The 23,484-nt window shown below is 40.2% G+C and overlaps 1 protein-coding gene across 2 annotated transcripts; it reads right to left on the bottom strand.

The window, feature by feature from the left end:
* Nucleotides 1-8,371: 8,371 nt before the first annotated feature.
* On the bottom strand, nucleotides 8,372-20,369 carry LOC114571047 (excitatory amino acid transporter 1). 2 transcript variants are annotated; one of them, XM_028601815.1, is made up of 8 exons: nucleotides 20,231-20,369; nucleotides 19,959-20,096; nucleotides 17,466-17,670; nucleotides 17,329-17,371; nucleotides 15,447-15,727; nucleotides 15,130-15,363; nucleotides 10,207-10,401; nucleotides 8,372-8,629 (listed from the first exon to the last, which is right to left on the bottom strand). In XM_028601815.1, the coding sequence occupies exons 1-8, from the start codon at nucleotides 20,367-20,369 to the stop codon at nucleotides 8,419-8,421; spliced, it is 1,446 nt and encodes a 481-aa protein (XP_028457616.1). In that variant the 3' UTR covers nucleotides 8,372-8,418. The 2 variants fall into 2 exon arrangements, with proteins under 2 accessions (XP_028457616.1, XP_028457617.1); XM_028601816.1 differs by lacking the exon at nucleotides 19,959-20,096 and adding an exon at nucleotides 9,973-10,107.
* Between the last annotated feature and the right edge of the window lie 3,115 nt (nucleotides 20,370-23,484).

Genomic DNA, 23,484 nt, shown 5'->3' with positions numbered 1-23,484 from the left:
AAATCGCGGGGTCCAGGACTTAGTCCCTGAGGGTTGTCCCTCCAAAAATAGCATTAAAAACCACTCTCTGTATTATGTATTATGTATATATAATACTTGTTTACGTTGTTAAACAATATACACGTAGACAATGCAAAAAAAAAATGCGATTTAGGTTTAGAAATATTTTGAGTCCCCCTTTACCTTGCCTCACAGTGGTTTAGTCCACTGTTTGCTTTCCCCACTTTTTTTTTTTTTTATTGACAAATTGCAGTATACAGAAAATCAGGTAAAGAGCATGGATGTATTAAGAGAACGTAAAGAGTAATAGCACATGAACATCAAGTGTACACACTTATGAAGATAAAAATAAAAAAACATACTAAGCAATACAACGATAATCATTACATAGGAAAAATAAAAACAAAATGAAAACATACATTTACAATTAGAGGTTTCAGGGTAAAAAAGCTCTACAGTTTCCACAATTTTAATACTTTTTTTGTTATCCAACTGAAATGTTTATGACCCAGTAGTTTGATATAGTTTTTCTCTTTTTACCTTTAGCTGCAGTTCGGAGTGTAGGCTACAGGAGACAGGATGGAATTTTGGGAATAATTTATTAAAAAAAATAATTTCTTTTACACTCTCTGTTCACCTTTGTTTGTGCACAGTATATCCACGTGTGGTGGTATTTCACAAGCAGCGTATTCTACCTGCTTTGAAGAACCTGCTTGAGAGTTAGAGAGAGAGAGTAGTTCAGCCACAGCAGGAGGAAATTAGTTAAAAGCACATACATTTTTTTTTTAAAAGATTATTTTTTGGGCATTGTTTTAGGCCTTTATTTTTATAGGACAGCTGAAGACATTAAAGGGAAGAGAGGGGGAAAGACAAGCAGCAAAGGGCAGCAGGTTGGAGTCGAACCCGCGGCCGCTGTATCAAGGATTAAACCTCTATATATTGCCGTGCGTGCTCTACCAGGTGAGCTACCCAAAAATTTAAAGTACATAGATTTTAGGATAATTGTTAGTAGCATTTGTAATTGATCATTTCCTCTACTCCTTTAAAAAAAAATATTTTGAAAATACGTTCTAAAACAACCTCCTGCTTTGCATTTAAGCATTCTGGAAGGTATTGACATTTGTCATATTTGTTAGAAACCATGGTTAAAGGTCCCATGGCATGAAAATTTCACTTTATGAGGTTTTTTAACATTAATATGCGTTCCCCCAGCCTGCCTATGGTCCCCCAGTGGCTAGAAATGGTGATAGATGTAAACCGAGCCCTGGGTATCCTGCTCTGCCTTTGAGAAAATGAAAGCTCAGATGGACCAATCAGGAATCTTCTCCTTATGAGGTCATAAGGAGCAAGGTTACCTCCCCTTTCTCTGCTTTGCCCGCCCAGAGAATTTGGCCCGCCCATGAGAAAGAGACATCATGGCTTTCAAACAAGCAAAGTGGCAGTTGGTCAAGGCCACACCCCCACCCTCCACTAATTACACAGATACTTTGTTTGTCTTCACATCCTTATTTCCCCCTCAGGGAGAATGGGACACACCCAAACGCTGATGCTCACATGTCCATTAGATTGCTCACCCAGTAACATTTGATCAGTTTGTTTGCGTTTTTTTGTCTTATCTTTGTCACCTATAGCTACAGCTTTGACTTCATGAATGTAATGGTAGGCCAAATGACATATTGATGCTTTTAGAAATCATTTATTAGTATTATATGTCATGAAAGCATCAACAGTATAATGACCAGGAAACCCACCAGCTCTTAAATATTGGGAATAAGAGGGGCCTTTTCAAGATGTTTAGTTTTTTAGTTTAGTTTATTAGTTTATAATGCCGTAGACAGTCCCCTTTAATTAAGTGCACAGTAAAAGGAGCAGCTTTAGCCTCTACAGCTAATTTCCAGCTGTAATCCCCAGCCGGCTGACAATAGGCATCCTAAAATACAATGGTTAACACATTAAAATAAATTACATTACATCTATAATGACAGCAGGCCTAAGCAAAAGTGATTAAGACATACTAACAAGTGGCACACAAATAAGCAAGCACAAACAAGCACGCACAGATGATGGCAAAACGTTGTTGTGAAAACAATTATCTGCATATAAGCATATAAGGAAGATGCTTAGAAGGACCTGTTTGACAGATGGCGTCCACCAAAAGCCTAATCTCGAACCAGTTCTTCGAGTTTCGTCAGCCAAAGAACAGGCTCTGGGCCAGGAAAAAACTGGTTCCAGAGCAGCAGCAACTCTTTGCTGGACTCGAACCGGTCTCAAACCAAGTCCTGCTTACATCAGTGGCTGGGGCCGGGTTATCGCGACGAACAAGTACAAGAGTGAGAAAACACACATTATTTTTATGATAGTTATTATCATTGCCATTTGTAATTGACCCTTACCTCTAATCTTTCGAATCAGAAACAGTTTAAAAAGTCATAAAATAGTCAGAAATAAAGGAATGTTCTGCTTTGCATACAAAAATTATACATGGGAACCTGCTCAACTGAAATAATAATGATTAATAAAAAAGTAACGTTTGATCAGTTTGTAAGTGTTTCTCTCTTAACTTTGTCACCTAGCTGCAGCTTTGACTTCATATATGTAACGGGAGACCAAATGACATATTGATGCTTTTAGAGATGATTTATTAACACTGGGGGATCTGGCACTTAAATCCTTTGAAGAAGCAAATTGCGATTTGGAATCCCTAGGTCAAAATTTTTTCGACATTTGCAACTTCACCATCTGCTAGTTGGGGATTTTTGGATCCAGTTCTTCAGCCCCGAAGGCACCAGAATGTTTAGATAAGGTGTTGTTGAAATATGGAAAAGGTCATTATGCTTCTGGGTATTATTCTATGCTTATGCAGAGCCTGGGGTATGGAGCCTGGTCAGCCCTCAAAAAGACATGGGAAAGGGATCTGAGTATTACAGTGGATGATGAGGGGTGGGACAGATTCTGTAGGAATATAAAACTATGTCACGCAATTTGAGGGTGCGCCTTATTGAGTAAGATTATGCATCGCTTCTATTCGACTCCCTCCAGATTGTTTAGAATTGGTCTGAAAGACACACCAAATTGTTGGAAATGTAAGACAGAGGACGTCCAATTACTTCATGTCATATGGTCCTGTGATAAGGTGAAGAGGAGATATTCACTGAATATGACAAAAAGCATATTGGATTAACATCATTTACTATAGCTTTAACAGCAGGACGCAAGATGAAAAGTCCATCCTCAGTGTAAGTGCACTGGAGGTTTCAAGTTTCCACATCGCACTTGTGTAAGGGTCATACTCCATTCCACTGCCTGCCTCCATGACATAAACTTGTGGATGACACAAAACTACCTGAAGCTGAATAACAGTAAGACTGAGCTGCTAGTGGTTGGCTCCAAATCAGCTCTTGCTCTAATATGGAACCTTTCACCCTTTCTGTAGATGGCAGCACCATCTCTTGCTCCAACCAGGTCAAGAGTCTTGATGTCATACTGGACACTCTCTGTAAGTAGTTTCATTGGGTTGGTTGTAGGACACAAATTGTCCACTAGTAGCACTGGTGGGCATATGAGTGAAGTCTTTGTAGGTAGGCACCTTTCAACAAGTAACTAGGCGGTACTGTTAAGTGAAGGAGCACAAACAGTTTTGACCGCATCAAATTGCTACAGTACGCAACGCTCATGTGGATTATGAAATGTTTGTTAATGCAGCTTGAAGGACACATGGTTTCTTGCACGGTGACATGAAGAACTTTGTGATCAATAAATGCCCAGCACAACGCAACGGTGACTATTGGAGTCTGTGATTTCAACAAAAGACTGCTGAGCTGTGTCAGGTAGAAGAGTGCGCGTCAGCTAGTTTACTAGCCATAGATTGTTTGATTGTTTAAGTCCGCATAGCAGCCCCCTCAGTGGCTTTAAGTTTTAGGCTTAGCCATAATACTCTCATTTAGTGCATACATAAACAGTATGTCTCGAAGTGCCTTTTTCCATTTAAGGAACATTGCACGGCTTCGCCCAGCACTCACCCAGCAGAGTGCAGAAGTCCTTGTCAATGCATATGTGACATCCCGCCTTGACTACTGTAATTCCATCTTGTCTGGAATCCTTAATAAGCTACTCCACCAGCTCCAACTCATTCAGAATTCTGCAGCAAGGACAACATATAACATGCTCCAAATCCACTGGCCATGTAACACCATTGCTTATGCAACTGCACTGGATTTCAGTTGCCTATAGAATACGTTTCAAAGTCCTGCTTCTGGCATACAAGGCCATACACAATTATACCCCCACCTACCTCAATGACCTCCTGGAAGTTTACACCCCTGCCCGATCACTGAGATCCTCCTCAGCAGGCCTACTGTGTCTCTAGTGTGAACCTCAGCACCCTGGGAGAGAGGGCTTTCAGCTACACCGCCAAGCTGCCAGACCACATCATACTTTGTGACTCAATTATTAAAAACAGACTTAAAAAATATCTCTTCAAGATGGCTTATGGACTGACTGAATTTTATCTATTCTTTATGTATTTATTTATTTATTTATTTTTTTATTAGATGACTAGAATTTTAACAATGTTTGATGATTGTTTGTGAATTAACCTTGGGTGTCATGAAAGGCGCTTTAAATAAAAGGTATTATTATTATTATTATTATTATTATTATTATTATTATTATTAATCATGCTCGTACATATGTGAGCACAGAGAACCATTACCTCTCCAGCAGGTAGATGTAAAACAAACCCACAGACACAATTCTGCACAGTGAAGCTCGAACATCACAGTGAAGTAACAATAAGCAAAACACATTTTTGAGTGGAGGTGGGCTTTAACTTTTATTGTATCCTACGCTGTTAATTCTACCTCGGTGGAAATCATTATTCATAGAAAAATTGTTAATAAAGTGAAGCAATTCAATTTGACATGCTATAATTTCCCAGCCACCCGGAGCTGAACCTTTTACCTCCACTGCAAACACTGTACTACATGAGTGTGCTCGCACAATATCTAGTCATGAGCATCAGGAATCTTCAAGTCTCACATTGCCAGACCTTCCTCCACAGCGCTGCGGAAGAAGGACTGGCTAGTCCACACAGCATTCCAGGATGGGAGAAAACGTGCTTTGGTTTATTGGCATTTCTTTAAACCAATCACAATCGTCTTGGGTGGCGCTAGGCGCCAGATGCAATGGCGGTGCCTCTGCAAAATAGCCTCGGGAAGTAACTTGTTTTGGTGGAACATGTGTACGTTCAAAAGTTTTAGTCGTTGCAACAGAAAACTCAAATTGGACAGATAGTCTAGCTAGCTGTCTCAATTTACCAGAGATCTGAGGAGCAGTTAACCATAGTCCTTATAAATCCACTGGAGTTTAAAATGCCAACACAAAGAAAGCGGAAGGTAACGGACATCCGGCTTAAAAAGAGGGACATCCGGCGGCACCGGAACAATCCCGGAAGTGAAACATCGTCGATATAGACTAGTAATCTTCTAATTTGCTTCAATAATCAATTTCACATTACAAATGAAACATAAACTGTTAGCTCAAAATTAAAGCCAGCCTATGTATTTCATGTAGATATGGCAATGATCTGAGATTCAGGGCCAAACAGGGTCTTTTGACCAACTGACCAATCAGAATCAAGTATTTAACAAGGGCATGTAATAAAGTAAAGTAGCATAGGGTATTATCATAGCAAAAGTAAAATACCACAATTAGTATTTTAAACAGACCTGGGAGGAAACAGTTTAGTATACATCACAGTGTAGTGATGTACCATAGACCCCCTTCAGACACTTATAAGCAGCGAACTCAACAAAAAGCTGACTGCCTCTGATATAAACCTTGTAGCTGTTATAGCTAACATGTTAGCAAACAGTTGCCTTCACCCAGCAGACAAGAGCAACATTAGTCGAGTCGAGCTTGTGTCCACCTGATAAATGTAACTCCAAAATATACTCTCTTTTAGCTCTGTCTTTGGTCTCAACCACCTTGTGAGGGAAATATTGATCTCTTTATCTGCTAAATGCTCCACTATGTTCACCAGCTGTGTCTGTCTGCTGTTTGCTGCTGAGGTAGTTTATATTTCTGTTGAAAAAAGCTACCTATAATAGCTAAAGAGGCTAAAAATGTTCATAGAGGTGGTTGATGATTTTCTGGAGGTTCATCACTGCAAGTGGGACATTTTATATTCATGCAGTCCTTTCATTCATTGTTACTGTAATATGTTGATGATTATCCACTTAAATAATGGCCTATATATGTACATGTTTACTGTTTCTCTCAATACTGTTGGTGGCACCCAGCTTTAAGCCCTACTGAAGGAACTTAAACAAAAGCAAATTATTTTGACTCAGACTTTTCTAAAAGCTTGTGGTAGCCAATTTAGATTTGTGCTGTGTGTGGGTAGAGGTTTGAGTCCAAGTCAAGACCGAGTCCAAATGAGAGACAGTCGAGACAGAAAAAAGGAATATGACGCAGCCAGGCGACCAATGTCAATGCCCGTTCTACATGGATTTTGAATTAAACCAATACCCATTTTCTGAGAAAGCGCACATCATCAATGGTTCTGTTTTGAAGGAGGAAGTTGCTAGAAAAAAAGCATATGGTGCTGGACTCGGTCGAGACCAACTTAGTCTCGCATTCCCAAACCTTCCTCCACAGCGCTGCGGAGGAAGGTCTGGCTAGTCCACACAACATTCCGGGATGGGAGAAAAACGTGCTCTGGTTTATTGGTATTTCTTTAAACCAATCACAATTGTCTATGCGACGGACACAATGACAATGCTTCTGCAAAATAGCCTCGGGAAGAAACCTGTTTTGGTGGAACATGTGTACATTCAAAGGTTGTTTTAGTTGTACAACAGAAAACTCAGATTGGACAGATAATATAGCTAGCTGTCTGGATTTACCCTGCAGAGATCTGAGGAGCAGGATTTCTGAGGAACCATAGTCCTCAGAAATCCACTGGAGTTTAAATTTCCGGCGGCACCTGAACAATCCCAGAAATGGAATGTCATCGTTATAGACTAAGACCACCTAGACTACTTGGCGAGACCAATGGCCAAGTCTGAGACAAGTCTGTGTGCAAATACCAAGGGGTCCAAGACATGTCTGAGACAATCGAGTCCAGTCCGAGACCAGACTCGAGTAATACAGCACTGAATTACAGCAATCATAGAGGTTAGATTGAGTTGGATGTCTGAATTGAACATCAAATTTCCTCCAGTGGAATTTTTTGTTGCTAGATTGCCACACAGAGCTAGTCACTGTTTACTCCAACAGGAGGAAATTTGTTAGGGACTATTTCAACTGAGGATTAATCTACATTTGGGTTGTCTACTGAGTTTTTGTGACAGCAGGACGGTGCATTTGATATACAGACTACACACAATACAATGCCGGTTTGGAACATTTCATGACTAGTTGTTAATTGAGGGGAAGACAGGATTATTAGTGTATGTCTTTCCCAACACAGAGTTATGATCTGCTGAGAGAACAGGATCCCTCTCAGTGTGTGCACTGTGTACTCAGCCTTATATGATACTATTTTCAGATTCAGGTTAGTTTATTGTCATTCATGCTATGTTAAAAACATAAAGGAACGAAATTTGTTATCCAGATTCAGCAGCGTAGACAAGATAAAGAACGTGATTAATTCAAAATCCAAAAAAGACAAAAAAGCTACATACTGTGTGAGCAAAGTTTAGGGAATAGGGTTAGTTCATTTAAACCACTGAAATGATCCCTGACTTTTTATATAAAAGAAACGCAGGCGGGAAATGTTTTTTTTTCTGTTTATTTCACTAAAGGTATAATAAACAAAAACTAAAACTGTTTTATTACCCAACATTTTAACTTGTCTCATACGGCTTTTATTCATCAAAGAGCAATGTCGGTAAAAAAAAATGAATTCAGCAAGTAACAGTCAAAATGTGAATGTGCACACAACAATCATACGTGTGTGAGAAAGAATCTGTACCACTGAAAACATAAAAATAATCAAATGCTTGTAATAACCTGTAATAACCACAATATTAACCAGCTAATGTTGGGACAATATAGATACTTTTTTATTTTTAGCTGAGTTATGTCCTGGTAACAAAATGGTAAGAGTCCAAATATGTAATTTCTTCACATAATATCTTCAAAAGCAATCGTTCTGTGGTTTATTTCAAAACTCCGCTTTCAATGTTTAAATCCTTCATCCAGCACGTATCTAAACCTACATTCACCTCAACCTCTACATGAGGGTATTATTCATTAAAGTAGTAAACATACAAAATAGAAACTACCAGTCCTATTGGAAACAAATAACAGATGCATATATATAGGATGTCATAGTTGCAGTTTTGGATGAAAGACACGTCATGACAATTACGTCTCTACGTGTTTGTGTGTGTTAACACATGTTGTGGGTTAAAACTACATGTTTGATTCACTGTGAGCACGTTTGTCATTTTCAAAATCACTATCCTGGGAGATGAGCTTGTAGGGTTTCTTCCTCTCCCTCTCCTCCAGCACTGAGTTCCCCATCTCCACGTCTTTGCTGCGGAGCTCATGACGAGAGAGGAACTCCACAATTCCGGCTCCGATCGAATCCCCCAAAACATTGGTTGTGGTACGCAGACGGTCCCTACACCGCATCACGAACAAAGAGAATAAAAGGGGAAACATGTTGAGTACACTCCAGACATATTTGAGGGCAGCATTATGTTTATTTTTTTTTCAATTTAGTTGTATGCAACTCAAATGAGGTAAAATACTCACAAAACAAAAAAATGTTATGACTGTGAAAAAAAACGCTCTAGGTTGTTTGCATTTGTCAACCAATCACAATCGTCTTGGGCGCCGCTAAGCTCCGACCCAACATCTCCGAAAATGTTGTCGTGCAGTAAGGCAGGCCTGCTCGGTTCTTTTGGAGAATGATTGTTAAGATTTACAAAGAATATATTTACAGCATTTAATATCTAAGTGGGGGACCGATTGTTGGGAATTGCAAAGTACACATGGCGATACACTGTTAAGAGCAAATGATGTTTAACCGTGTATCCAGCTAATTTGAAAAGCTCAAGTTACTGTGTTGTGTGAACAGTTAACTTTATTTAATATTGTATGTGTGAGTTTTCTTAAACATATTATTATATTCCACCAAAACAAGTTCCTTACCGAGACCATTTTGCAAAGCCAGCGTCACTGCGTCCGGAGCTTAGCCCCGCCCAAGACGATTGTGATTGGTTTCAAGAAATGCAGACAACCTAGAGAATCTGTTTTCTCCTATACTGGAATGTATCTGTGGTGGATCCAGAACTTACTTTCACAATGCTGGCAATGCAAGACTTGAAAACTAGCCTGACTGGATCATCTATCTCAAGGGAAGTTTCTATAGGAACTTAGGCCTGACTTATTTAAACCACCATTATAAACATTATTTTCTGAATATAAGACTGATTCACTGGAGTAAGCCTGGTTATAAAACACACCATAGTTTTAGAACATACAGGCTTTTATTCATTAACTTAAGCGCTATACTTTCTTCTGTTCAGCGTGACAAGTGCCTTCCTTCACATGAGAAGGCTTTGACAGACTTCATATTTGGTCCATCCTAGTTAAAGGAGAGAAGGGTTTTTTTTTCTTATTACCCCAGTTAGCTGAGTAATTTCTGGGAAGGGTATTCTAATTGAAATGATTAATTTGGGAAACCTAATTATGTTTCTATGTTAAAACTCATTGCAGAAAATATTCAATACAAAAGGGAAGATGTAGAACAAGACTCCAGGGAGAGAGGAGAAGTGTGTCACTAGGTGGTAGTAGATACAGATCTGCTTTTGACCTTTAAGATGACAGAGATGATTTATGTAGGGATGTAAGTTAAAGTTACAGCACTTCACAAATCAATGTGTCACGCACACACACACACACACACCCTTGTGTTTGGATGAATGTCATAATTCACATATAATCCAGAAAGCTACTCACAGGAACCAATCAACTGCAATGATTAAAGTGATGTCATCAGTAGGAAGTCCAACAGAGGTCAGTACAATCACCATGGTGACCAGGCCTGCCTGAGGGATGCCAGCAGCTCCAATACTGGCTGCAGTTGCTGTAATACTTGGTTGAAGAGAAGCAGATGATGCTGTTACTGCTATTTTTTTAAATCCCTGATAACAGCATAAGCATGAGCTATTATTATCCTCTTTTGTCCCTTACCTGATGGTGATGATCTGACCAAAGTTCATCTCCATATTGTTGACCTGGGCAATGAAGATGGCTGCCAGTGCCTCATACAGAGCTGTTCCGTCCATGTTGATGGTGGCACCCACAGGCAGCACGAAACGTGTGATTCTCTTATCAATTTTGTTGTTCTCCTCCAGACATTTAAAGGTGACAGGCAGGGTGGCTGAGCTGAGAGATGAAAGAATGGAAACAGGTTAAAAAAAAAACAGTTAAAGGTCCCATGGCATGAAAATTTTACTTTATGAGGTTTTTTTAACATTAATATGAGTTCCCACGGCCTGGCTATGGTCCACCAGTGGCTAGAAATGGCGATAGGTGTAAACCGAGCCCTGGGTATCCTGCTCTGTCTTTGAGAAAATGAAAGCTCAGATGGGCCGATCATGAATCTTCTCCTTATGAGGTCATAAGGGGAAAGGTTACCCCCTCTGCTTTGCTCGCCCAGAGAATTTGGCCCACCCATGAGAAAGAGAGAGACATCATGGCTTGCAAAGAGGCAAAGTGGCAGTTGGTCAAGGCCACACCCCCACCCTCCACCTTGCCCCCCTCACCCCCCCTCCTCCTCAATAGCATTTAAAGCTACAGAGAGAAATGGCACATCTTAAGGAAAGCTCATTGTGGGACTGGCTCTAGTGGCTGTAATTCTGCACCAAGGCTGAATTTCAGGAAAGAGACTTCAAATACAGTATCAGCGGACCACTAAGGCATATATAAAAGCATCCAAAAAGTAGCATGTCATGGGACCTTTAAATGTCTTTGGGAAATATGTTTCAGAGGTGGAAATAATGAATCACTTTGCTTGAAGCGTTTAATTTAGTTCCGTTCAAAGATTGGTTGTTAGTGACTTTTTACCTGCTAAAAGCTAAGCGATCTCATTTATTCTTGCATTGCCAGCTCTATCTCCACAGCGCTGTGGAGTAAGGTCTGGCTCCACCACAGATACATTCTGGTATAGGAGAAAAAAACACTCTGGGTTGTCTACATTTTTTTAAAACAACTACAATCGTCTTGGGCACTGCTAAGCTATGGACGCAGCGATTGTGGCTCTGCAAAATTGTCTCGGGAAGGAACTTGTTTTGGCACCCCACAAAAGAAAATGCCACATACAATATTAGATAATAATATTAGATAGATGTTATCTGTTTTAGTTATGGCTGATACTGGGGCAGGGCTATCACAGGAAAATTAAACAAAGAACAACTAAAAACGCCCTGCTACGTCCTGCTACACCCTGTAACGCCCTGCAGTGCCCTACAACACCATGAACTACTACAACTACTATTTCTAGTCATAGTTCCATTATCTTTATTGTGACTATTATTGCCACTGTTCATCACACCACCTACCAAGAGCCTGGGTCTGTCTGAGGTTTCTTCCTAAAAGGAAGTTTTTCTCACCACCGTCGCACTAAATTCTTGCTCTTGGGAGAATTACTGGAATAGTTGGGTCTTTGTAAATTATAGAGTGTGGTCTAGACCTACTCTATCTGTAAAGTGTCTTGAGATAACTCATCATGATTTGATACTATAAATAAAATTGAATTGAATTGAATTGAATTAAAAACTGAAAGGGAAAGTGACAGACGACGGTCGTGCTTTCAACAGATGGAGACAATTACGGGATTGTAAATGATTTTAAACCCACCCCGAATTGGCCCTCAGTATTTAATATGTCTTTTTCACATTAAATTACATCCCCCTTTGATTTAGCGCCCTTTTTTTAATTGTTTTTTTTACTCTGTGTTTGTGTTGGCCTACTATTTTCTTTCCCCTTATGCCCCCCTGTAGTTGTGTAAAGCGTCCTTGGGTTTTATGAAATGGGCTTTATTGATCTAATTTACCCGGTTTAGCTAACGATACATCCAAGTTATCGTATGCAACACTTGACGTGCAATGATGCGTCTGTAACGTATTCTCTGAATGATTTTCTGTCAGAGCAAAACATTCATAGCAACTATATAACCTCCCTGTAAAGCTAACTCAGTAATACAGCACGGTAAAGAAAAGACCTTTACGACAGCAGGAGTGGTAAAAACTAGAGATGGCCCGATACCATTTTTTGCTTCCCGATACCGATTCCGATACCTGAACTTGTGTATTGCCTGATACCGAGTACCGATCCGATACCAGTGTGTCATATATTTGATTAGGTTTTAACAACTGTATACTACTATCTCTGTATGGATGTGATATTATTTCTATCTTTGTGAAACATGAACAAACACAAACAATGAACATACAGAACTTTCTTTTTATTCTCCAGTTTGACAGTCAGTTATAACGGAAAAAGAACATAAATAAACTACTTTAACGTAGATTTTCTTTAGGGCTTTATTACGTGGTATCGGATCGGTGCATAAACTCCAGTACTTCCCGATACCGATACCAGCGTTTTAGGCAGTATCGGAGCCGATACCGATACTGGTATCGGTATCGGAACATCTCTAGTAAAAACATTTCCACTTTTTTCCAAAGCGGCCGCTAGAATCAACACAAACTGAAAGTTACAAATAGCCACTTTAAGTTCAGGCAACAAAAATACATAGGGTAAGCAAAACATTAGGGATTGGCATAAATGAGTCACATAAAACTACTTAAATGAGGACGTCGCAGAGTTCTTTGGGTAACAGACCATGGTCCGTAAAACTCGGTTAATATCAAAAAGTGACAGTTGACTTATGGTTTCACACGGGACACCAACCCCAGTCTTCTGAATCAAAGTGCTGTGTTTGTTTGACCTTTCTACCCAACCTGCCTCCTCCTTACATGAGGCTCTCTTAGGCTACATTTCCATTACTACGCTTTGGTTTTTAAGCGGAGTTTTGAGCCAAAAGTGATCTCCATGCACACAAGTGTTTTTCGCTCCAGTAGAAGAACTAATCTCCGGTTAAACTAAAACACTCAAACTCTCATCAACATTCTCGTATACTGGGCATGCGCGTGCCGGGGTAAACAGGAGGCGGCAGGTATACTCCGCCTCTTGCTGGTAGTTGCCATAGTACCGTTAGGAGCTTAGTCTCAGAGAACGAGCCCTCATGACCGATAAGACCCAATCAGGCGGAGAAACGTTGGCGTCAGTGTCGGTAACGTAGCAAAAGATATTCATTTTCAAACCAAAACGTAGCATTGTAAATGTAGCCTTTGTCACCTCACTTCTTTGTTTGCTGCTCTTTCGATAATTATTACAGCCACGAGAGGTAGCTGCCTAACAAGAAAAATATTTATGGGTCGTTATGAGCTGCTTGCACAATCAACCTATACGGCTGTTTTCTGGGTGAGGACAGTCTGGTAATTTAGTTAATTGTTGTGACAGCAAAGATAACTTTATTCTACAACAATATGATTTTTCAATAAGCAGTCATTATGGCATTAATGCCAGCTAGGCAAAATAAAGTTCTGTCTGTAATAACAGTTATTAATACTATCCAAAAGGTCTTCCCTTTACACTGTTGACTCTCTTTACAGCCGTCTAAAAGGCAGCAGGTATCTTTTCCATCTGCAGTCTCTAACTGGAGAGATGTTGCGCATTGTCAAGTCACAATTACGCAGATCGGTTAGTTACATTTAGCGCAAAAAGCACCAGAACAATAGCCTGGTCCTACCAGACTCTTGTACATTTCATTTGCACAGAGAGTCTGGCCTCTCTCCATTGACAAGTGTTAACTTCCTTGAAGGCGGGCCCAGAGCCACTCTGGATCTGCCAAAACCAATTGCTAACGTTTGGTCGTGTATGCATCGCTAGCATTAGCCTTAGCCAACTCCTTCACCACTAACAGAGCGAGCTGGAAAATCAAACTTTTCCCAAACCCTGTGGGGAGGAAGGCCACCAGCCTACCAGAACAAATTAAATAACCACAGAATCTCCGAAATCTATGCATAACTACTGGCTTGATTTTATAAAAAATTATTTTTTTGGTGGAATGGTGTAGCATGGGCCAAGAAAATACCCTTTACATATTGGAGCAGATCCAAATCCCGGGGCGGATAAACAAATTATTTTTCACTTTCATTAACATTGCAAGAAAAGGCATTGTGTTGCATTCACTTGGTGAAGGCATAATCAGAAAGATTAGTTCTTGACTGGGAAAATTCACACTGTATTAACATTGTTAGATAGGGCATGCCTTGGCAGAGGTCTAGTTGAAACTACTAAATTCAGAAGCTTGCCACTACTGAGGAGTGGTGTGATGTTAAAATCATTCAAATAGGAACAACAGGTCACTATGGAGCCCCCCTGGTCCCACTTTGTCAAAAAAATTATAACTATCTATAATTATAACTATTTTGTGGCCTCAAGATACTATCTCGTGGCCACAAGATAGTATCTTGAGACCACGAGATAATTCTTCTTCATATTTTATAGCCTATGTTTATACTTTTTACATGTATATATGTCACAAAGTGGAGCCAGGCAGCCAGAGTTTTCTTATGTTGTATATAGTGTGGTGTTTTGGGTGTTTTATTTTGTATTTGTTTTGGTTTGCCTGGCACAGAACTGAAGACTCCTCCCAGCGCACCTGAGGCAGATCTCATCAGGAGAGATGCTGTAGGAACACAGAACGCGCTCCAACACACCGGGAGCACATTTTGATAATGAATGGCTGAGACACAAGGAGGAAAGAGGAGCGGATAGAGAGCGAAAAAGAAACGTTGGGGACGCTACAGGAGTGCAGGACGGAGCACAGATAGACGGGCAGGACAGCGGAGCTCTACTACTACATATTCGCACTTTTAGCAAACAGAACGGATTTGCAATAGCTGTTTTCACTTGCTTCCAGTATTCAATCAATCTAAATGTGTGTTTGGCCACAAACGAGCATAGTTCCCTAAAATGCTAGACTGTTTTACGGAATAACTTTGATTTATTTGTTGAAGTGTGGTAGAGTTGGAAACGACTCACCTGGAGGAGGTCCCCAGGGCTGTTATCAGAGCTTGCAGGATCCCAGCAATGAAGACAAAGGGGTTTTGTCGCGTGATGGCAAAATAAAGGGTGGGAAGAATAATAACTCCATGGATCAGTAAGCCAATGATTACTGTGATGGTATACATGCCCAACTGGCCGCCCATCTCTGTCAGATCATCCATCTCCACAATTTTTCCTGCAATCAGGAACAGAATACCAATAGGAGCATACCTGCAAGGAGGAGAGGAGCAGCGAGTTATTGGAGATAAGTATGACGGGAACAGGAAACACCTTTCACTGAAATTAAGTCTTACCACATGATGATGGCAACTAGACGCATGATGGCTTCGTTGAGGCCGTCGAAGAAATCCCTCAGGAGCTGGCCCTGCTCCTTCATGTTGCCAATTATTAGACCAAAGCACATGGAGAAGACCACCAGCCCTAGGGCATTGACCCCGTTCACCTGACCTGGCACTGGGATCACTTCCTCCCGGGTGATCTCCATGACCTCCAGGGTGCCATTGGTCGAGTTGAAGAGGGAGTCATTCACTGTCACAGTCACATGGACTACTCGCTTTCCATATTTGGTTTTGAACTGGAGAATGAAAGAATTAAAGGATCGATTTTATACTAGTGGACCTTGACAGAGCTGAAACAGACCACTGGCCCAATGTCAACCAACAATAAAACGTAGCTGCACTGATCAATATCCTTATATTACCAACTGGATCAAATGACTATGTCTATGATAAAAGATGTCACTTGTTGTGGGAATCTCAGACAGACACATAGTGGAGCATTTATAAACTTTAAGAGCCAGATATTTCCCTCTAGGAGTCAGTGGAGGCCATCACAAGAACACAAACTTGACTCTAAATAAAAGCTAATGTTGCATCAATGTTGTGTCTGCTATTTGTATAAATAGGCAGTTGATTGCTAACATCGTAGCAATTTAACAACTTTATAAGGTGATAATATGTCAATGTTGTTTTTCCCTCTAGTTCTGTTGGCCCCACTTGCCAAATGACTTAGTGCAGTTTTAAGCTTTAGCTTTCCTTACTAAACCAAAAGCACATCAAACCATAGTGTTTATTATGCAGAGAAATTGGTGTAGCCTACTGTTACACCCCTATTATCAGCCTGTCTCCCTGTATCTTACACCAACACAATCCATTCCTTATGTACAGACATACGAAATGTGCATCCGGAGTGAAATCAAGCCAACGTGTTGTGACTTGCTAGCTATCTAACTGAGAATAGACTGAGAATATCAAGACTGTAATGGGTAAGGAAATCTGCTTTGTATAAAGGGGTGGATTGGTCAAGCGTCTACACCTCAGCATCTGAGTGTGTAACAAGGGGTGTGAGAGAGAGAGCAAAAAAGGTAAGGGGAGGGAGACAAAGACATAGTTTTAGAACACATTGACTTTGGGTTCAAGTTGGGTTCAGGTTGAAAAATGTTTTGAGCTGTCAGGCCTTAGCTGAGCTGGGGCCTACATGAATCTGGTAGGGTCAGTCAAGGCCAAAATGTCAGGCCCATTGAAGGATTCTACCCCTGGCCTCTACACAATCCGATCTGCTATTTTATGGGATAAATGAACACTGCAGGGGCTAGGGCAGTGGTTCCCAAACTTTTTGGTCCAAGGTACTCCCACAGCCCTCTTAGATGACTCACGTACACCTTCATAAATTCCCAATATATGTTCCAAATGACACTACTATAACACTACTCATTATATTGTTAATTATTTCATACTTGTTAAACTGAAAAATTTAGGTTGGTTAGCACAGCAGTCAAACTACTATTACCACTACTACTACTACTACTACTACTACTACTGGAGTAAAGCTGAATGTTTCAACCATATATTCATTACTTTTAGCTAACAATTTCAACCGTTTAGTCATTACTTTGAGGCATCTGTTTAAACATATGTGCTTGTTTGCTAAGTAGTTTTCACACTCTTTTACATAACTGCAACATGTACTGTTCAGGTGTTACAGCTGGTATATTATAAGTCATCATTTTTTTTAAATTAGTTGAGCTACTCCATAATCTTTCCACGTACCCCCTGGCAACAGCAGAAGAGTTGGGAATTACTGGGCTAGGGTCTGCTTGTCAAAAGATTACCTATATAAGATTTAGTGGATAAAAAGTACTGCAAATTTACTATTCATATTCATTCAAAAGCTTACCTGCTGTGTGCAGGCTTGGACCAAGTTTGGCGGAAACATATTTCTGAAATGAGAAATTACACACATTAAGAGATTATGTTGGCCAGTTCCAGTCAAACTTTGTGAGCAGGCTATTATTATTGTTCTATGCAGGCTACCTGATCAGATCTAAGAAGGCATCAGCAGGACTGATTTGCTCTATTTTCTGCTGCTTTCCAAACTCTACTTTTGATCCTTTTCCTGGGTGGATGATGAGGACGATTAAGATACCAATGAAGACTGCGATAAAGGTTGTGGTCATGTAGTAAATCACGGCTCTCATGCCCATCTTTCCTGAGGCTTTGCTGTCCAAAGCTGCCATTCCTAATAAACAGAGGGTGGAAATGCATATAATATTAAGACATATCAAAAAATTCTTACCGAGAATAGCTAAGTGGTGTAGCCAGACCACTCCAGTGCTGAAACAGTGCTGTTGAATTAAGTCTGGCAATCGAGACATATTCCCCCAGCTGATCACATAAGGTAGCTATTCACAGAGCTAAAAACTAAAAATTCCTTTCTATCGATGACCTAGGTCTCTTGAGCTTGCCTGTTTAGTGTTTACACACTCCATTAAGATCAGAGGACAGAAGATTACTACGATTCCCAAGGTGCATTTTAGTAGAAACAGCTGATCAATAAACCCAACACCATCTTACTGTGAGCTGAACCCAAATATCAAGTTTTGTAGAAACCCATAAAACTATGTTAGTTTCGGCAACTATGGTGCAGTGTTGATTCCCTCCCGAACGATAAAATGTTATTTACAGCTCTGAATCCTATCTTTATTGCAACTAAGCTGAGACTTATGGGTATTGTAGTATTTAGAGTGGTCGCCCATACCAAACTGATGAAAAAAAAACAACAGATGGTCCAAACCAGAAAAGTGGAAAAGAAGCTGACCTGGACGTGAAGAGAGACTTCAGCTCTTGCTACCATACAGTCAGTGTCAGCCAGACATTGTTGAGATAAGATATTAATGAAATGTAAATTTTACCAGAGATAGTTAAAGGGAGCATTTAAAGTCTGGACTGATGACTAAATGGCCGACTGTATGAAGACTGTATGAGGTCAATGTCGGGCCGGCGGTGAGCTTATGTCGCTCTAGGTCATGCAGTGTGTCCCGCACAGTCGCACCATTGGCACAAGTCATCCCTTATCGACTTTTTTTTTGCATGCTGTATGTTTGAATATTATTATTATTATTATTATTATAATTATTATAACTATTTGAATATCTATTTTTGCGCATTATCTGCAAAGCAACCAATACAACATAAACATGTCTTTTAAAAAGATCTACAGGGTGCCCGGATTGTCAGTTGGTAGAGCTGGCGCCCATATATAGAGGTTTACTCCTCGATGCAGCGGGCCAGGGTTTGATGCCGACCTGCGGCCCTTTGCTGCATGTCATTCCCCCCTCTCTCCCCTTCCATGTCTTCTGCTGTCCTATCCAAACAAATGCTGAAATTGCCCAAAAAATTATCTTTAAAAAAAATAAAAAATAAATAAAAACATCTACAAACTTACATTACATGTCCTATCCCGTGAAACTTGATTTAAAGTAGGTAAACCTTTGAGTTGGCCTGAGTCGGCCTGAGTCAGCCTTTATCGCGGCTGGTTCTTCCATGTCCTTTTGGTGTTTCTGGACCTTAAGTCTCAGCACTGCCTTGATAAATTTGTTTGCTGCAAACCATGAGAATAGACCCGGTGCAGTTAGAGTCCACAAGGATAAAGCACCTTCTGTAATTGGTTAGAACCAAGTCTCTATAACTGAATCAGTGGGAAGCTCTTCATCACCAAGCTGGGGGTGAGGTTGGCCTCCTCTTTACTGGGTTGTAAACCTGAATGACCTCCCCATGAACCACCTCTACTGAGCTCTCATTCTTTCCCAGCACCAAGCCCTATTTTATTTACCCTGTTGATCTTTTCACATTTTGACAAATATTAATTACCATAGCTCAAGTTTGGGCCTCTCATGTATAACTACTCTATTCGAGTCACAGAGATAAGCATCAGCGTTTCCTAAAAATAACTCCCAAGCGATTATTATTTTCAGAATCCTCAAAGACTCTTGTAACCCTCTGGACAAAAAATACATTTTTTTAACAGTTTTCCAAGTTGCAGTTCCTTTTCCAGAAATGACTTATCTCCTTACTCAATTTGTACAACAAGTATTATTATTTCTGTTGGTGTATGTTGAAGTTACTTTCTGATATTTTATATGGGTAATAAAATAATTGTGTTAATATTTTGCTTGTGTTTTACAAAAAGAGCAAGGACACATGTAGTTCCCAGCTACCTGGATAAGAAAATACAGTCACAACTGTACAGATGCTATTAATCCAAGTAGCCTTTATGTTACTTGGTAGCCTAACAAACAGATCAGATCTCAAATCTGAATTTTTGTCAGACCCATTATTTGCAAAGGGTTAGGTTGTTTTTTTTCTTTGCAGTGCAGTGCCTGATGGAGACATGATGCTGAAGTGACAACTGACCACTCATGTAAACATAAAGTACTACTGATGAGAAACTGAATCAAAACTCTGAGAATACAGAACAAAGTGAATGTTAAGTCCTATATCCAACGTATGACATACAGTAATGTGTACCTGTTATTAGACTGGAGACCAGTAAGGGGAGAACAAGCATCTGAAGCATTCTCATTAACAGCTCTCCAGGGAAAGAGAAGTACTTCACTTCTCGATAGGTCATCTTATACGGGCGGAGCGCAAATCCCAGACCAATACCTGTAGGGAGAATGACAGCGTGGGCCTGTGCATTAAATATATGTGTCTCCAAGTCAAAGTCTTGTCAATGCAATGGAGACACAGGCTGAATGAAGTCTGAGGCATTTCCATTTAGCTTGCAGAGGCATACACACCTACAATAACTGCCCCAACTGTAAAGAGCACAAAGGCATTCTTCTTGAGGAAAGCCTGGACATCCTCTTTGGAGATCTCCTCCACTTTCCTCTTTGCCTTCATTGTACGTATGTGAATGCTTTCCCGGAATCGCTGCATTCTTCTGTAGTAAACCAAAATATGTCCATTAGTGCAATATAAAATGTGTGTATACTTACCAGCAGGCTGGTCAATTCACGTCAAGAAGAGAGTGTATCAAGGTTTTTTTTTGTTTAAAGGATGGGTTTGGATAGTTTCAAGTTTGCCTTAACACCATACTCACATGTCCGTATGTACATGGGCTGCGTTCAAATTGTGCCACTGTTTCGGTGGACCGTTTTTTAAACCCAATTCCTGCCTCTGGAAAAGTGTGGCAGAGCTCTTTGCTTGACAGAATTGGTCAAAACCATTAAAACAACATAAAGGAAAGCCTAGAACTGATATTGTGTCCAAATGCAAAGCTTGGTTCGCACTTCCTACTGTACTCCCAGTTGTATTGACAGTCAGGTTTTGCAGAGTTTGGAAAAAGTATATCCATAATCTGATGGACTAATCTTTTTCTGTCTGTCATTCACTCTCTTTTGGATTCTAGTTTCCAATAATTCGACAATGCGTTGTGCCCGTAGCGGAATGTGACCTATTTGCTAAATTATTTGCATGAATCGCTTTATTCCTACAAATTTTAGACAGCTGGAGTGTTTTTTTTTCAGTCTGTGTTTGTCCGACCACGTTGGACATTGCAGATAATAATACAGACGTTATTTTTGGTTGCTAACAACATGCTCTGACTCTGTGTGAGGGACATGAGGACTGTCTAGTTAGCCCCTGCTCTAGGGTGACCATGAGAATGGGTAAAATTCGGGACAGGGGAGTTGGGGATGGGCGTGGTCACGTGGCCAGGGTGGGTGTGGCCGAGTTCTGTGTTGTCGGTAACGCACCATAACCCCTTTCCTGCCTTTTCCATCGCCCACCTGGTTTCCATTTACCTAGTCTGGATCCACGAAAGTACATTTCCAGCAAAAAGCCTGACATCCCATGTATGTAACTGAGAAGTTTTGGGACTGACGTAACGTTACACACGGCGATACACTTGTAAGAGCAAATGTGTTTATGTACATTTATGATTGTATCCAGCTAATTTAAATACCTCAGGGTCCTGTATTATGTGAGCAGTTAACCTAATTTAATATTTTATATGGGATTTTCGTTTGCAGGGTGCAAATGTTCCACCAAAACAAGTTTTTTCACGGAGACTATTTTGCAGAAGCTGTGTCCAGAACTCAACACCGCCCAAAAATGACAACCCAAAGCGTTTTTTCTCCTATCCTGGAATATGATTGGTTGCCTTACCCCTTTGCATGTGTTTGCCTGTTCTTGCTTGCCTGCCTTATGATTTTGCGTATAATAAGCATATTTACTTCCATTTTGTCATTAAACCTCTGAACTGTATCAGTCTGTCTAGCTGATTGCATTTGGGTCCTATCCCTGCTGGCCCGCTTGCACCAGACATGACACTGTGTGTGGGGAGTGTGTTTGTGTATGAGTGTGTATGACACCTCAGCCTCGGCTTAAGTTCAAAACAGGTCATGAACTCAAGTTGTTTTTTCTGAGCAGATACATTTAATCGATTTCCTTTACGTGATCAAAAAAGGAGAATGATGAGGCATGCCATAATTCACATATAGAGCAGATGAGTTTTTGTGTGTGTGGAGCCCATTTTACTATCCCATCACCGTAGCTCAGCAGGAAACATAGAATGTTGTACTAAAATGACCGTAACTTTGGAGGATACCTACTTTCTTTTTCTAACTGAGACTGCTGAAGCCTTGTATTAACTTCAGCAGAACTTAAGAAAGTGTTTTTGCTCAGAATACGTTGTGTAGATATTGTCCCCCAATCTCTAACATCACAGTCTCATTGAAAAGGGGACAGTAAATAACTTTTATACGTACATATGGGCATGTGAGGACTCTTGTAACAATGACTTCAAAAAATCTGAACCCAACTTTAAATGCATGTGCAACAGCCTTTTATATGAAACCAACATTGATCAAATAAAGTTATTGTTTGGCATTGAATCTCAGGTTAGAATTTAAAAAAGACAATATGAAGATGACATTATAAATTCACTGGAGGTCTAAAGCAGTCTTTTATTAATGTATAACAGTAGTAATCACTCTGCTATAAATGTTCCATTTAACAGGTCAATTTAGCCTCACTTACCTTCAGTGGTTTCCAGTTATGATAGTTTTGGCTTGCCCAGATTTTGAAATATCTGCTTTGGAGAATGTCATTTTTCCTTTTGAAATTTTTCCAATGAAATTCTGTTCACCAAAACTCCAAATCTATATGTCTTTGATCTTTTGATATCCATGTTTTCACCTTTACTTTTGAGATTCCTATTTCTTTCTCCTTTCAATTGAAAGAGTCAACAAATGTTATCAAAATGAGCTGAACTAAATGTAAACTTTGTCATGACTAGTACCCCATACATTTTAAAGCAGAACAGTAAAAGAGCTTATTTTTCACCTACCTCCTCAGACCAATTATTTCTTATTCAGTTCTTGGTTCAGAGCTCTTCGGTGTCGTAGTTGAACCTGGCAGGCCTGTGAAGCAGCAGCGGAGCAGGGCACTAAAGCTTCTGAGAATCAGGAGAACAGAGTGACTGGAAGATGGAGCTCTAACATGAAGCACTCGGAGTGTGTGGGAAAGAGGGCTCTCATTGGAGCTATTGTAATTGGAAAACAAGGGAGGGGAGACATCCAGAAGAGAGACAGAGAGAGGGAGGGAGGGAGACTAAGAGCACAAATAAGAAAATGGTCCTCCCATAATAACACTGTTAGCCCTGTGACACAGTTTCAGGTAAAGCCCAGATGTATGAACGACTTTGTTGACGGTTGTTATTAAAATCATCATAGCATTGTTATGGAATGATTCATCTAAAGCTAGATGTCCTTCTGACCTCTTCTCTCATCCTCACTCTACTTTCTCTTATCTCATCCTCCTTCCTGTCCATTGTGTTTTGACACAAAAAACTCTTGCTTTAATGGAGTCTGTACATTATACAGACACATAAGGAATGGTTTCTGGTATAAAACAATAACCAGGTTTAATTGATACACATCATCTCACTCGGGACGTGTTATAGTTCGAGGTTATTCCGCAGAGTAAATGACACACCACAATTAGCTGAAAAAAGTAGAGCTTGTGCAGTAATAAGTGACCTCACTGTATG

The sequence above is a fragment of the Perca flavescens genome, chromosome 16 (assembly GCF_004354835.1).
Source record: "Perca flavescens isolate YP-PL-M2 chromosome 16, PFLA_1.0, whole genome shotgun sequence".
Taxonomy (NCBI): domain Eukaryota; kingdom Metazoa; phylum Chordata; class Actinopteri; order Perciformes; family Percidae; genus Perca; species Perca flavescens.
The sequence above is the reverse complement of the archived record's forward strand: the minus strand, read 5'-3'. Positions and strand labels throughout refer to the sequence as shown.

Coding starts and splice junctions, on each gene's coding strand:
- LOC114571047 (XM_028601815.1), bottom strand. CDS start 20,369: ATGCAGCGATTCCGGGAAAGCATTCACATACGTACAATGAAGGCAAAG. Junction 17,372..17,465: donor GCCTTCTTAGATCTGATCAG/GTAGCCTGCATA, acceptor TTCTCATTTCAG/AAATATGTTTCCGCCAAACT. Junction 15,364..15,446: donor CTAGTTGCCATCATCATGTG/GTAAGACTTAAT, acceptor TCCTCCTTGCAG/GTATGCTCCTATTGGTATTC.